This window comes from Microcebus murinus, chromosome 3, assembly GCF_040939455.1.
Source record: "Microcebus murinus isolate Inina chromosome 3, M.murinus_Inina_mat1.0, whole genome shotgun sequence".
NCBI classification, from domain to species: Eukaryota; Metazoa; Chordata; class Mammalia; order Primates; family Cheirogaleidae; genus Microcebus; species Microcebus murinus.
In genome coordinates this window covers 84,204,115-84,216,750 of record NC_134106.1, presented here as the reverse complement: position 1 = coordinate 84,216,750, position 12,636 = coordinate 84,204,115, and the positions used below count along the sequence as shown (strand labels likewise).

The following is a 12,636-nucleotide window of genomic DNA, read 5'->3' as shown; positions in this document are numbered from 1 at the left end:
ACCCTTTTTGTCACTGTCTTCTGGGTGGCTTTGTTCCCTCTCATGTAAAACACAAGGTGTCCAGTGTGGGCTGTCCAGCATTCAAAGTGTTCCCTTCTGTGGATGGCAGCAGACACAAGAGCCCTGTGTTCACTAGGGGACCCCTCTTTGTGCCACCTCGATGAAGCCCTTGTGTCATTTCAGGTGCTTCTCTCAAATCACATCTCTTACCTCCTGCAATGTTTCAGGATTTGCAAGGGTGGCATGCAACCTATTTCTTGCAAACCAGGTCACTCAAAAACCTTTCCGTGTACTTGTCCTTGTAACCACCCGTCTCAAGTACAGTGGATACTGTTCATTTTTCCCTGTGTTGAGAGGAGGGAATTCTTATCACATAGGAAAGAATTGGCCCCAGAGTGGTCACTCCATCCTGGGACTATTGCTAATTCTTGGGTACAGGGTGGCACTTGTGAAAAAACACTCACTTAAACCTGAATGTGCCTTGTATTATAAGTCTCAGTTCACTTGGGGTGTTTGCCCGCTGGCACTTTGGAGGGCCCGGCCACCCCTGCCTGCATTTCTGCTGCAAGCCCTTTGGGAGGTGCGTTGTCAGTGACTCCCCTGAGCAACCACAGTATTCTCTGTAGTAGCTACCGTGTTTCTTCTTTGCTCTCTTTGGAGGCCTTTGCACAGGGACATTGGGGAACTCCCATCTCTTTTGGAGAGCTTTTCCTCCCTAAAATCAGAATTGAGTGTCTGCCAGGAGCCCCATAAAGACAGAGCCACTTTCTCCCAGATTCCCATCACCCCACTTTGCTAGTCAGTCTTCTCTGTGGTCAGACCTCTCCAGGGTCCCTCCTGCCACTTCTGCCATCTAGCCTCAGACTAACCAAGGAAATGGGCGTGCAGGGTCCTTAGGATGTGTAGTTGCCAGACTTTATGGTAGTTCTTACGGTTGTGGGTGGTGGGGGAAGAATAGGAATGACAAGATTGGGAGGTAAATGGGCAGTGGCTGCTCAAATGTGTTATAGAAGGAAGAAAAGAAGAAAGTGGTTTTTCTCAAAGCTGCCCCCCACCCACCCCGCGTGCGCATGCGCAAAAGTACACTCACATCGTACAACACAGCCAGTCCCTGGGGCTTGCCTGTGAGTGCACTCATTTGTGTTACAGATTTCACGTGCAAGATTTCAAGTCCCTTATCATTGAAGTTATTAACACTGCATACCCAGAGGGAAATAGTTTGCATTAGGAGAGCTAATTTTATAACCCACACTTTGATGCAAAGTGACGCTAAAGTTACGTTCCATATGGAAATTGTCTGTCCCGGAAACACAGCCAGTGAATGTGCATGTCCTGTACTCTTGACCTCTCCAAAGGCCAGTTGTATACATGGACAGTCTAGAGGATGATAGTGAAGATAGGTACAGTTTAGCCCTTTGCCAGGTGGAATAATCAGCATCTTGATGAGTTAAGCGACCCAGGGAAACAGGGAGCTCAGGGGAAGCTACACAGGGAGGTCCGAGTCAGCCAGCAAACATCTCTGCAGACGTGCACGTGGTTTGGGTGGTGGGCTGCCACTGTTGTAATTACACTTGTAACCAGAAACTATTTCTTCCTTAGGGGAACCCAGAAGAACACACAATCCTAGAATTTGCTCAGTTAATTAAAAACCTTGTTGGTAAGTAGGATGAATCACTTCCTGAGTGAAATCGGCTGTGCTTACCCTATCTGTTGATAACACCTTGACTAGAAAATGGGTAATTAATACAAGCTAATTGAATTGGATCAAAGCAGAACTTTTTATCAGGAATACTTAATTGTTTTCTAATTCTTTAATTAAGTAATAAAAAGATAAAGGAGGGCAGGATTGGTTTTGTTCCCTATTTTAATTGCAGGTCTTCGTGGAGTGGGAGGGAGGAGATTTGTTTCCAGTGTTTGAGGCATGATAGTTAGATCACCGTGCACGGGTGACAATTACTGGATTTCCAAACACTGGTCATGTTGAGCATAGAATTTCAGAGAGTAGCAGAGAGCAACACCAGTTATGTTTCAGGCGAGTTTGAATTTCTGTTTTCAGTTCTGGCGGCCTGGCTGTGACGCTGGGGCAGTGTGACGTTGGGAGCACCCATCAAGTGCACTCTCATGCCCGGGGCTGCAGACGTAGAGTGGGTGAGCCCTGGGCCTCATCCTTAGCTCCTTCCTGGAGCTTTGGGAAGTCTGCCTCTTAGAGGGTGTGTCTTTTCTGGAGTCGGTCCAGAAATTCGAGTTAAAGACACAACCAGACTGAACTGGTCGTCTAGAGCAGGGACGAGCACACGCAACGTGATGTTCCGAAGTGACCGTCCAGACCTGCCTGGCTGGGTGAATTCCTCCAGGTTGGCCTTCCTGGCATCAGGCCGTCACTCACCAGCATTGTCCCAGTCAACCCTGACAGCTGGAGTCCTGTCCCGTGGGACGGGAGGCAGTGGTCTTCCTCAGACAAAACCTGCTCCGTCCGCAGTGCCTGCAGCCCCCGTCAGATCTGCTTCCCCAGCTTTTCCATCCTGAACCTATCTGCCCCTCCCACGTGAGGAAGGGACATGCTCAGATCACAGCTTGTGAGCCGTCTGCTCCCGGCCCCACCCCAGGCCTCCCGGGTCAGAATCTGCGTGTCGACAAGCCCTTTAGGCGATCTGTGTGCACGTTGAAGAGATCTGATCTGAAACCTGAGGGGACACAGTATTTCCCCATGTGTCTGTGTGTGACTGTGTGACACACTGCCCTGAACCTTGGCTTAAGACAGCAGCTGTTCCATTTGCCCCCAGATTCTGCCGTCATGGCTGGCCGCCTCTGGGGTCTCCTCTGCAGGGCTGGCCAACAGTCACTGGTGTGGCTTCATTCTTCTGGCCAGCGGGGTCCGGGCCCAGCTAGGGTGCTGGACAAGCCAGCTTTTCTGTCCTCCATGTGTCTCTCTGGCAGGGTGGCTGGACATCTCATGCCTCTGCTTGGGGCTCGCTGGGCTCTGAGCACCCAGGTGTGGTCTATTGGCATCACCCGCAGAGATGACTCACACCACGTTTATGGTTCTCATTGACATCAGGTTGTGCACGGTGGGCACGTCTGCCTGTGTTACCTGACATGGGTGGTCTGCCTTGGGGCAGGCCATCTTGTACTGGGAGGTCACTCAGGCCGGTTGAGTCAGGGTAAGCAACGGCTGACAAACTCTCATGGGGCCAGAATTAAGCGTGGGACACTTGCATGTGGTCAGCTCTCCATGCAGGACAGTCCCTTAGGGGCCCAGTGGCTTCGTGAGAGCTGTGTTTACACAGTTGCACCTTATTCACGCCACAGATGGGATTTCACTTTGATGTAGGTGGTAAAATGACACATCCCTCATGCTTCGTGATTCTCTCTTACCATTTTTTTTTTTAAACATCTCAGGTAGCGGAAGTGAAATTCAGTTTCTCTCTGAAGCCCAGGATGACCCACAGAAAAGAAAACCAGACATCAAGAAAGCAAAGCTGATGCTCGGATGGGAGCCCGTGGTAAGTGCGAGCAGTTAGCACTACCTGGAGACGGGTCCCCACCTCCCGGTCCCTGGTCCTGTGGGCTCTGGCTTTTGTCAGCAGCCCCAGTGGAGCAAGACGGGGTTGGCATCTGGGCAGACATCAGGTTTTCACCAGGCCATAAACAGCTTCTCCCATATCATATGTCTCAATTCTCTCTCATCGGGGCAATGGCGGGGGCCTGCTGTTAACTCTGCTTTCGTAAAATTGCAGACAAATGCTGCCTCCGTGAGGGCAGTGTCGAGGGCTACGGCAGTGCGTGCTCAGGGGCCTCGAGTAGCCCTGGCCACCTCTCCTCATGGCCACGCAGAGCTGGGCGAGGGACGATCTGGTCCCATCAGCCCCTTGCAGGTGGAGGCCCAGGTTAGAAGTGTACGACACTAAGGGTTGCAAAGGGAGAGGAGCCCGTGTGCTTTCTGCAAACCCTTGCTGTGGCTTGTGAGATGCCACAAGAGGCAGCTGTCTCCCTCCCGGCTGAGCCCCAAGTAGCTGAACCCTGAGCCCCCAGCCTGCCCCTGCTCCCGCCACCTGTTCTTCCCACCATAGAGGACCATGTGGCCCTCCCTCGCCCAAGTGCCCATCCCCCAGGGCTGTGTGTGGCCACTGTGCTCTCATCCACTAGGTCCCTTGTCCTTCAGATGCCATCTCCTTAAGAGAGGCAGCCCCAGCTGGCCACATCTACAGGAGCAAGCCTTGCCACGTTTACCATCTGCTATGTCTGGCTGTTCCCTCTTCGCCCACTCCCGTGTGCCCCACTAGAATGCGGACTCCCCGCAGGCCACGGCACGAGGCCCTGTGGACACCAGGAGCCCCACAGCCTCACACACGCTAGGTACTTGACACATGTAGGAGCATCCTAGGCATGGCCAGCGGGGTTGTGGCACAATCAGAGATGGGGACACATCTAAAAGCTTAGTGTACCTTTTAAAGACGTGCATAGTACTGAGAGCTGAGTAAGTAGACTCCTAGAATGTTGAACCTTAAAGGGCCATGAGAGTTATGAATGAGTTCCAGCCTGGTTCTTGTTTTATCATGTGATGCACAAGTCTGAGTGACCTGCAGAAGGCCGCTGCTGACATTTGTTGAATGAAATATGATTAGATTAGGCTCGTGCTTAACAAAATCTAATCTCAGCTGTGCAAAACAAGTTACAGCAAGCATAGGTCCAGTTTCTTTGTTTTTTGAAGCTCTATTTGCCTTTGGTCCATTTGTAAGTAGAACCATTATTTTAAATAAAATATTTTATAAAGAGTTAAATGTTCATTCACTACATAGTAACTATTGCTTTTATGTTATGTGGGGTATGTATGTTACTCTTATTTGTCCGGATCTTAGATGTACAATATTCTAACATTCCTAGAATGTGAGACATCTATCACATTTCTCTTCTTACTAGCGGTTTGAATTTATAAGACATTTTTGAGGGGTCTGATCCAAACTTTCAGGCATACCCATTTTAATTTTCCCGAGTGCATGTGTTTAACAGCTTGTTGAGGTATAATTGGCATACGGCAAACTGCCTGTATTTAAAATGCACAAATTGATAAGTTTTGACGTATTAATGTTTTGACACTCGAGAAACCATCACCATAATCGAGACAGACGAACAGACAAGCCCTTTTCCCCCAGGAGTGTCCCAGTGCTCCCCGGCAGGTGGGCCATCTGGGAAATGCAAAGGGTTAATGTCACGTGGGACAATCAGGAGTGTGGCTCACATGCAGATCACCTTCTCAACGCATCTTCCCTCCGCTCCATGGTAGATTTCTTTTGAAAGAAGGGGGCACATATGTGTTATCTTAAAAACCATATTTGAGATTGATTCAAACAGAAGTAGATATACCAGCAAGAGGTAGTTTGGGGTCTTCTATGGGGTTGGAGCTCACTTTATGTCAGTAGGAGTGTCACTTGTTCAATTGCATAATGCGGTTGGAAAGCAGCCCTGAAGGACCTGTGTCTGCTCTGGGTGGGCGCCGATGGCCAGCGTGTGGTCTGTGAGCGCTCTTCTGAAAGCGGCCCCACAAGTGGGCACGTCCTTCCCGCAGAGCACTTCGTGGATGTGACCTCCTCTCTCTTCCTCCCTTTCTCTTTAAACAGGTCCCGCTGGAGGAAGGTTTAAACAAAGCAATTCACTACTTCCGTAAAGAACTCGAGTACCAGGCAAATAATCAGTACATCCCCAAACCAAAGCCCGCCAGAATAAAGAAAGGACGGACTCGCCACAACTGAGCCCCTCACTTCTTAGGACTCAAGACTCCACGTTTTACACTCGATGGGATGTATTTTTGGTTTGTTTGGATTTTTTTTTTTGATTTTTTTTTTTTTTTTTTAAAGAAAGACTTAAACAGGTGTCATGAAGAACAAACTGGAATTTCATTCTGAAGCTTGCTTTAATGAAATGGATGTGCCTAAAAGCTCCCTTCAAAAAAACTGCAGATTTTGCCTTGCACTTTTTGAATCTTTTTATGTAAAATAGCGTAGATGCATCTCTGCGTATTTTCAAGTTTTTTATCTTGCTGTGAGAACGTATGTCGTGACTGTCATTGACAGTTTTATTTACTGGTTTCTTTGTGAAGCTGAAAAAGGAACATTAAATGGGACGAAAAATGCCGATTTTATTTATAAAAGTGGGTACTTATAAATGAGACGTTATACTATGCATAAAGGAAGAAAAAACTAACAGTATTGTCAGGTGGGTGGCACACCGGCATTTATTTTCAGGCAGATAAAAGAATTCTGTTTGAGAGCTTTGTGTTTCTCTTTTAATTCAGAATTTTTCTAAGGTCTAGTTTTTAGTTGCAAACTTGACTTTGAAATATCAAAGTGTTGGTTGTCACAAAGAAGGATATTTGAAATCACTACTGTATTGTGCTGCATATTCGGGGGTGAGGGTGGGACAAAGTAAACGGTTAACCGTGGTTAAGTATGCTATTTTAATAAAATATGGAAACTCATCAGTCATAGAGTTTCAGTTTTAAAAGTTGGCTTTCCGCTTTGTGCAGGATATTGTTGAATCACTAAGAAAAATATTGGAGAATTTAGTTTAAAAGAAAACTCTGGAAACATCCAGGTTTATGTAATATGTAAGTTGATGTATGGATATTGGAAATCTTTATATGCTACTTGGGCCCAATCTCTGCATGTAATAGTACCTGCTGTGTGACAGTACCTGATCTGTTTTCAGATCTTAGCCATGGACAGAATCATTTTTGTGTCCTTCCCTGGCAACACAGAACAGATGGACAAAAAAAGGTGTGCCATTTGTTTTCTGTAGAAAAATTTGTGAACTAGGCTCATTGAGAACTTGAGAGTTTTTGTTTTCAGTAAGAACTTTTTCAAGGATTAGTGTTAACATTTTATTTTTTCTCTTATAATAAATGGGAAAACAACACCGGAAGTTAAAGCAGCACATTTTCCAAGTAGACTGGCTCTGCTTGACAGCAAACCTGAACAGGCACCAGGAGGATGGAGCTTTCTACGTATCAGAAGCATGTGCAAATGGGAGGTCCTGTGATCCCTAACCAGTGTGAGCTAAACTTGCCTGTCTTTAAAAATCACCATGGGATTTTTAAAAATTGGACTTGTTCAAATCAAAATCTCTGGGACAGCGCCAAGGATGCTGTGGGTTTTTTCTTTGTCATGCGAATTCCCCAGAAGATTCTGGAACTGAGGCCAGGGCTAGATTGGATATGGTGTGAGAGAGAAAGAGAGGAATCAAGGTTTTGGTTTCTTATTTTTAATTTTCATTATTTTGGCCTGAACTAAGTGGTACACCATTTACTGAGATGGGATAGACAGAGCTGGGAAGCCTATTTGGGAACTACTGGTGGTGACCCCAGGCATTGAAGGAGTGTAGACAAGGGATAGCTGAGAATTTTGTGGCACTAAGCAATGCAGTGCAATCTGGGAATACCTAAAGGCCCAGGGTGCAGAATTCTGTTACCTTGTTACTTGCTAATCTCTAGAATTCTTCCCTGGGATTCATTCTTTTGATTTGCTTCCCTATGGTTTTCATAAAATATTTTCAGGGGAGAAGGTGAAGACGAGTTATATCTAATTCACCCTGAGGAAAGGGGTAATGCATCAAAAAAGTTTGTGAGCTTTGATTTAGGGACATTATTGTCCTGGGAAAAGAGGAAGGCGGAGCTAGGGCACTGGAAAAAGACGAATGGGTTAATAGAACAGTTTGACTTTGTTCTCAACATAGAGGTGGTAGTGAATGAAATGCTGGCCTAGCCACAATTGGAAGTTACAGTTTGAGCTCTTACGACCATGGGAAATCTGGAAAATCCTTAGCAATTTCCTACGTCAGAGGATTTGTGAGTTTTAACATTTCAGTTTGTCTGTTAAAGTGGTTTGTGTACTTCACCTAGGCTTTTGCAGTGTTTAGTTGTTACCTTTGATAGGGAGTTGAAAAATTGCATTACCCTGAGAACTGATACCATAATATCCAGGAATGTGAGGCACATTGCTTCAAAGGCAATAGTAGGGCTTTGTTCTAATCACCAAGATTAAACCACATTTTCTCTGTATTAAAAATCCCTAACTGTGTCCTGTTTGTACCTCAGCCACTTTGGGGAACAAGGGGGACATTTTTATCTACAACTGTGTTGTGGGAGGGAAAATAGGTAGGGATGTCACTATCAAGAACCTCAATGCTTTTTAAAAGTCTTAATATTCTGGTACTTTTTGAATTTTGAGTTTCCATATTTTATATACATTTTATTTGAAGTAAAACTTACGTGATGTGATATAGAGACCTAGGATACAGGAGTCAAAATAGCTGGCTTCTAGCATTTACTAACCAGAGGAGGTCAATTTTTAAGGAAACTAAGATAAAAATGTAAGGAGGAGACTTCCATTTTCCAGAAGATGGGGTAAACATACTCTCCCTAGTCTTTCTACTAAGTATAATAAAAATTCTGGACATTATATATAAGACAAACGTAAGATTTTGAAAGTGGAGGGAAAAAGGTAGACCAGCTAGGGACCTCAGGACCTGAGGAAAAGTACAGTGGTGTTTTGGGCTGAGTCATGATGCCACAGATTTATATATTGAAGTCTTAACCCTTTGGAAATGCAGAGTGTATTTAGAGATAAGGTCTTTAAACGTGGTTAAGGTAAAATGAGGTCTAAAGAAAATTAGGGTGGGTTCTAATCCACTTTGATACCCAAATAAGAAGAAGAAATTTAGACCCCGGAGATGTGCATGCACAGAGGAAAGACCACTTGAGGACACAGCAAGAAGCTGACCATCTCCAAGATGAGGAGAAGGGCCTCAGGAGAAACCAAACCTGCTGACACCAGTTGATCTTAGACTTCTAACCTCCAGAACTGTGAAAAAATGAATTTCTGTTGTTTAAGCCACCAGTCTCTGGAATTTTGTTATGGCAGCCCTGGCAAACTAATACGAGCAGTGAGCTCCCTGGGTTTTCTTTTTGCCTTGTATGTCCCACACTCGGAGCTGGAGAAGCCATTAACGTTACCAGGAATGCCAACAGGCACAGTCAAAAAAGAAAAGCCCCAACAAAAGCTTGTTCTCTGTAACCAGCATACTAGGAGAGGGCAACCTGAGAAACAGAAAACTTAAACAGTAACAGCTCTACTGCAGCCCCTCCCCATCTCCACTAGCAAAGACCAGGCGGGGCCTGCAGCTCCACCCTTGCCTGCTGTAACAAGACACCTCAGCCTCCTTCCCTGCTCTGTCCTCTTATACCAGAGAGGACTGTGGAGGCTAGGGAAGAGAAGGTCTGCATTGGTACTTGTATCTCCTCTGGGCATAATGACCCCAATCCTATGTTATCACTAGAGACTATGTGGGGAACCTGGACTTTCACCCCTACCCAGTAGTATTGAGGTGCCCCTCTCACTTTCCTCAGGGTGTCAGGGATTTCAGCCACAATCAGGTGCTCCCCCAACCCCCAGCCTGAATGTTATCAGTGGAGGCCTGGAGGGGAGCCTGGGCTTCCACTCCCACCTGGCAGCAAAGAGGCAGCCTCCCTGCTTCACGCACTGGAGCAGTGTCAGAGTAAGCCAGCTAAAACACAAGCTTTAATTCAAACCCAGAGTCTTACAACACTCAAAACTTACCAGGTGTCAATAAAAGGAAAAAATCACTCTACACTATAACCAAGATCTCAAACTAAATGAGAAAAGATAATGCCAGCACCAAGATGACACCAACATTAGAGTTATCTGACACATACTTTAAAGCATCTATCATAAAAATACTTCAATTAGGCTGGGCATGGTGGCGCACACCTGTAGTCCCAGATACTTGGAGGCTGAAGCAGGAGGATCACTCAAGCTCAGAAGTTTAAGGTTGCAGTAAGCTATGATCACACTACTGCCCTCCAGCCTGGACAACAGAGGGCGACCCTGTGTGAAAAAAAATAAGAGAAATCAGTTAGCAATTACGAACATGGTTGAAACATGAAAAAATAGGAATATCTCAGCAAAGAAGATTTTGAAGAACTAAATGGAAATTTTCGAATTGAAAAGTATACTAACTGATATAAAAAACTTTGTGGATGAGTTTGAGAGTACAGTATAGAGAACAAAGGAAAGAATCCATAAACTTAAAGGTAGAACAATAGAAACTACCTATTTTGAACAACAAATAGAAAATAGACTGAAAAAATGAATGTAGCCTTGGAGATATTTGGAACAAAAGATCTGTCATGTTATTGGAGCCCCAGAAAGAGAGGAGAAAGAGAGTGGAGCTGAAGAAAATTCAAAGAAAAAGGGCTGTCAATTTTCCAAACTTGGCAAAATCATAAACCAACAGAATCAAAATGCTGAGTGAACCCCAAGCAAGATAAACCCAAAGAAATCTATTTCCAGGCACATCATAATTAAACTGAAGGCAAAAGCCACAGAAAAAAGTCTCTAAAGCAGCCAGAGGGGAGTGACCTTATCTCTAGGAGCAAAACAATTAGAACAGCAGCAGGATTCTCATCAGAAAAAACAGAGGCCAGAAATAAATGACATGACATTTTTTTTTAAGTGCTGAAAGAAAACTTTTCCATCCAGAATTCTGTATCCAGCAAAAATATCATCCTGGATTGAAGGGGAAATCAAGACATTATTAGATGAAAGAAAATTATGAGTTGTCACTAGCAAACCTACTTGAAAAGAATGACTAAATTCTCTAAACAGGAAACAATAAAAGAATCTTGTGGCATCAGGAAGGAAGAGAGAACATGGAAAGAGCCAAAATATCAATAAATGTAATGGGCTTTCCTTCTCAAGTGTTCTAAATTATGTTTGATGTAAAACTTATACCATTGTAATGTTGCTCTCTTTGTAGAGGAAATAACTAGACAGCTATGATAAACGTCAGAGGGCAAAAAGAGGTGTAAGGTTCAACACTTCACCCAAACTGATACATTTTGATACATTGTATGTATTGTGATATCTAGAGCAACCACCAAAAAGAGTTATACAAAGAGATGTACTCAAATGCACAAATAGAATTAAAAAAAAAAAAAAAAAAAGTTTGGTCGGGCGCGGTGGCTCACACCTGTAATCCTAGCACTCTGGGAGGCCGAGGCAGGCGGATTGCTCAAGGTCAGTTCAAAACCAGCCTGAGCGAGACCCCGTCTCTACCATAAAAATAGAAAGAAATTAATTGGCCAACTAATATATATAATATAAAAAAATCAGCCGGGCATGGTGGCTCGTGCCTGTAGTCCCAGCTACTCGGGAGGCTGAGGCAGGAGGATTGCTTGAGCCCAGGAGTTTGAGGTTGCTGTGAGCTAGGCTGACGCCACGGCACTCACTCTAGCCTAGGCAAGAAAGCGAGACTCTGTCTCAAAAAAAAAAAAAAAAAAAAGTTTAACCCACAGGAAGGCAAGAAAAAGAAAACAAGTGAAAAATAGAAACAAAAACAAAATGGCAGATTTAAGCTTTAACATAATTACATTAAATGTAAATGGTCTGATACTACCAGTTAAGAGATTAATTGGCAGAGTAGACTTTTTTTTAAATGGCCCAACTATATGCTATCTATAAGAAACATTTTTTTCTTTTTTTTTTCAAATAGCAAAACTCGTCAGTACCAAGGAAAACCCACTTCAAATATTAAATAGAACCATATATGCAGGTTGAAAGTAAAAGGGTAGAAGAAAATACCATGCAGAAATCAAAAGAAAGTAGGAGTGACTACATTAATATTAAATAAACTGAGCAAAGAAGAAAAAATTGCCAGGGTCCAAGAGGGACAATACATTATAATAAAAGGGTAGGCACACCAAGAGGATTCAGCAATCCTAAATGTGTGTGCACCAAATAACACAGCTGCAAAATATGTAAAGCAAAAACTAGCAGACTTGGAGAAGTAGATAAACCCACAATTACATTTGGAGACTTACAACTAGACAGGAAATCAGCAAGGATATAGAACTCAACACCACCCACCAACGGTATCTAATAGGCATTTATAGCACACCTGACCCAATAGCAGCAGAGTATGCTGCCTATAGAACATATGCCAAGATAGAACATAACCTAGGCCATGAAACAAACTTCAACACATTTAAAAGAATTGAAAATACCAAGTAACCACAATGGGATCAAACTAGAAATCAGTAACAGAAAGGTAACAGGAAAATCTAACACTTAGAAACTAAGCATCACACTTCTAAATCCATGGACCAAAAAGTGAATCTCAAGAATAATAAATTTTAAAAATATATTGAACTGAATGAAAATATATCCGAATTTGTGGGATGCAGCTAAAGTTGTGCTGCGAAGAAAATTTATAGCACTAAAATGCTTGTATGAGTAGAACAAAAAAATCTTAAATCAGTAATTTGAGCTCCCATCTCAAGAAACTAAAAAAAGAAGAGCAAAGTAAGCCCAAAGCAAGCAGAAGGAAGGACATAGAGCACAAATCAATATTGAACACAATAAACAATAAAGAAAATCAATGAAACAAATAGCTACCTCTTTGAAAATGTCAAAATTAAGAAACTGCTAACAAGACAAAACAGAAGAAACTAACGGAAATGAAACAAGGGATATCACTTAGACATTAGGTGAAAAGGGAATATTAGCTACAATTCTGTGTACATAAATTTGACAACCTAGATGAAATGGATCAATTCCTAGGAAA

General features: G+C 43.7%; 1 protein-coding gene across 2 annotated transcripts in view; it reads left to right on the top strand.

Annotated features, from left to right (window-relative positions):
- Positions 1 to 6,475, top strand: part of UXS1 (UDP-glucuronate decarboxylase 1) — an 84,821-nt gene extending 78,346 nt beyond the window's left edge. For both annotated transcript variants that reach the window (XM_012737643.3, XM_012737642.2), the window contains exons 13-15: positions 1,600 to 1,657; positions 3,400 to 3,503; positions 5,619 to 6,475. In XM_012737643.3, coding sequence (XP_012593097.2) covers positions 1,600 to 1,657; positions 3,400 to 3,503; positions 5,619 to 5,750 — 294 coding nt within the window. In that variant the 3' untranslated portion in view covers positions 5,751 to 6,475. The remainder of the gene's footprint in view (positions 1 to 1,599; positions 1,658 to 3,399; positions 3,504 to 5,618) is intronic.
- The last annotated feature ends 6,161 nt before the right edge of the window (positions 6,476 to 12,636 follow it).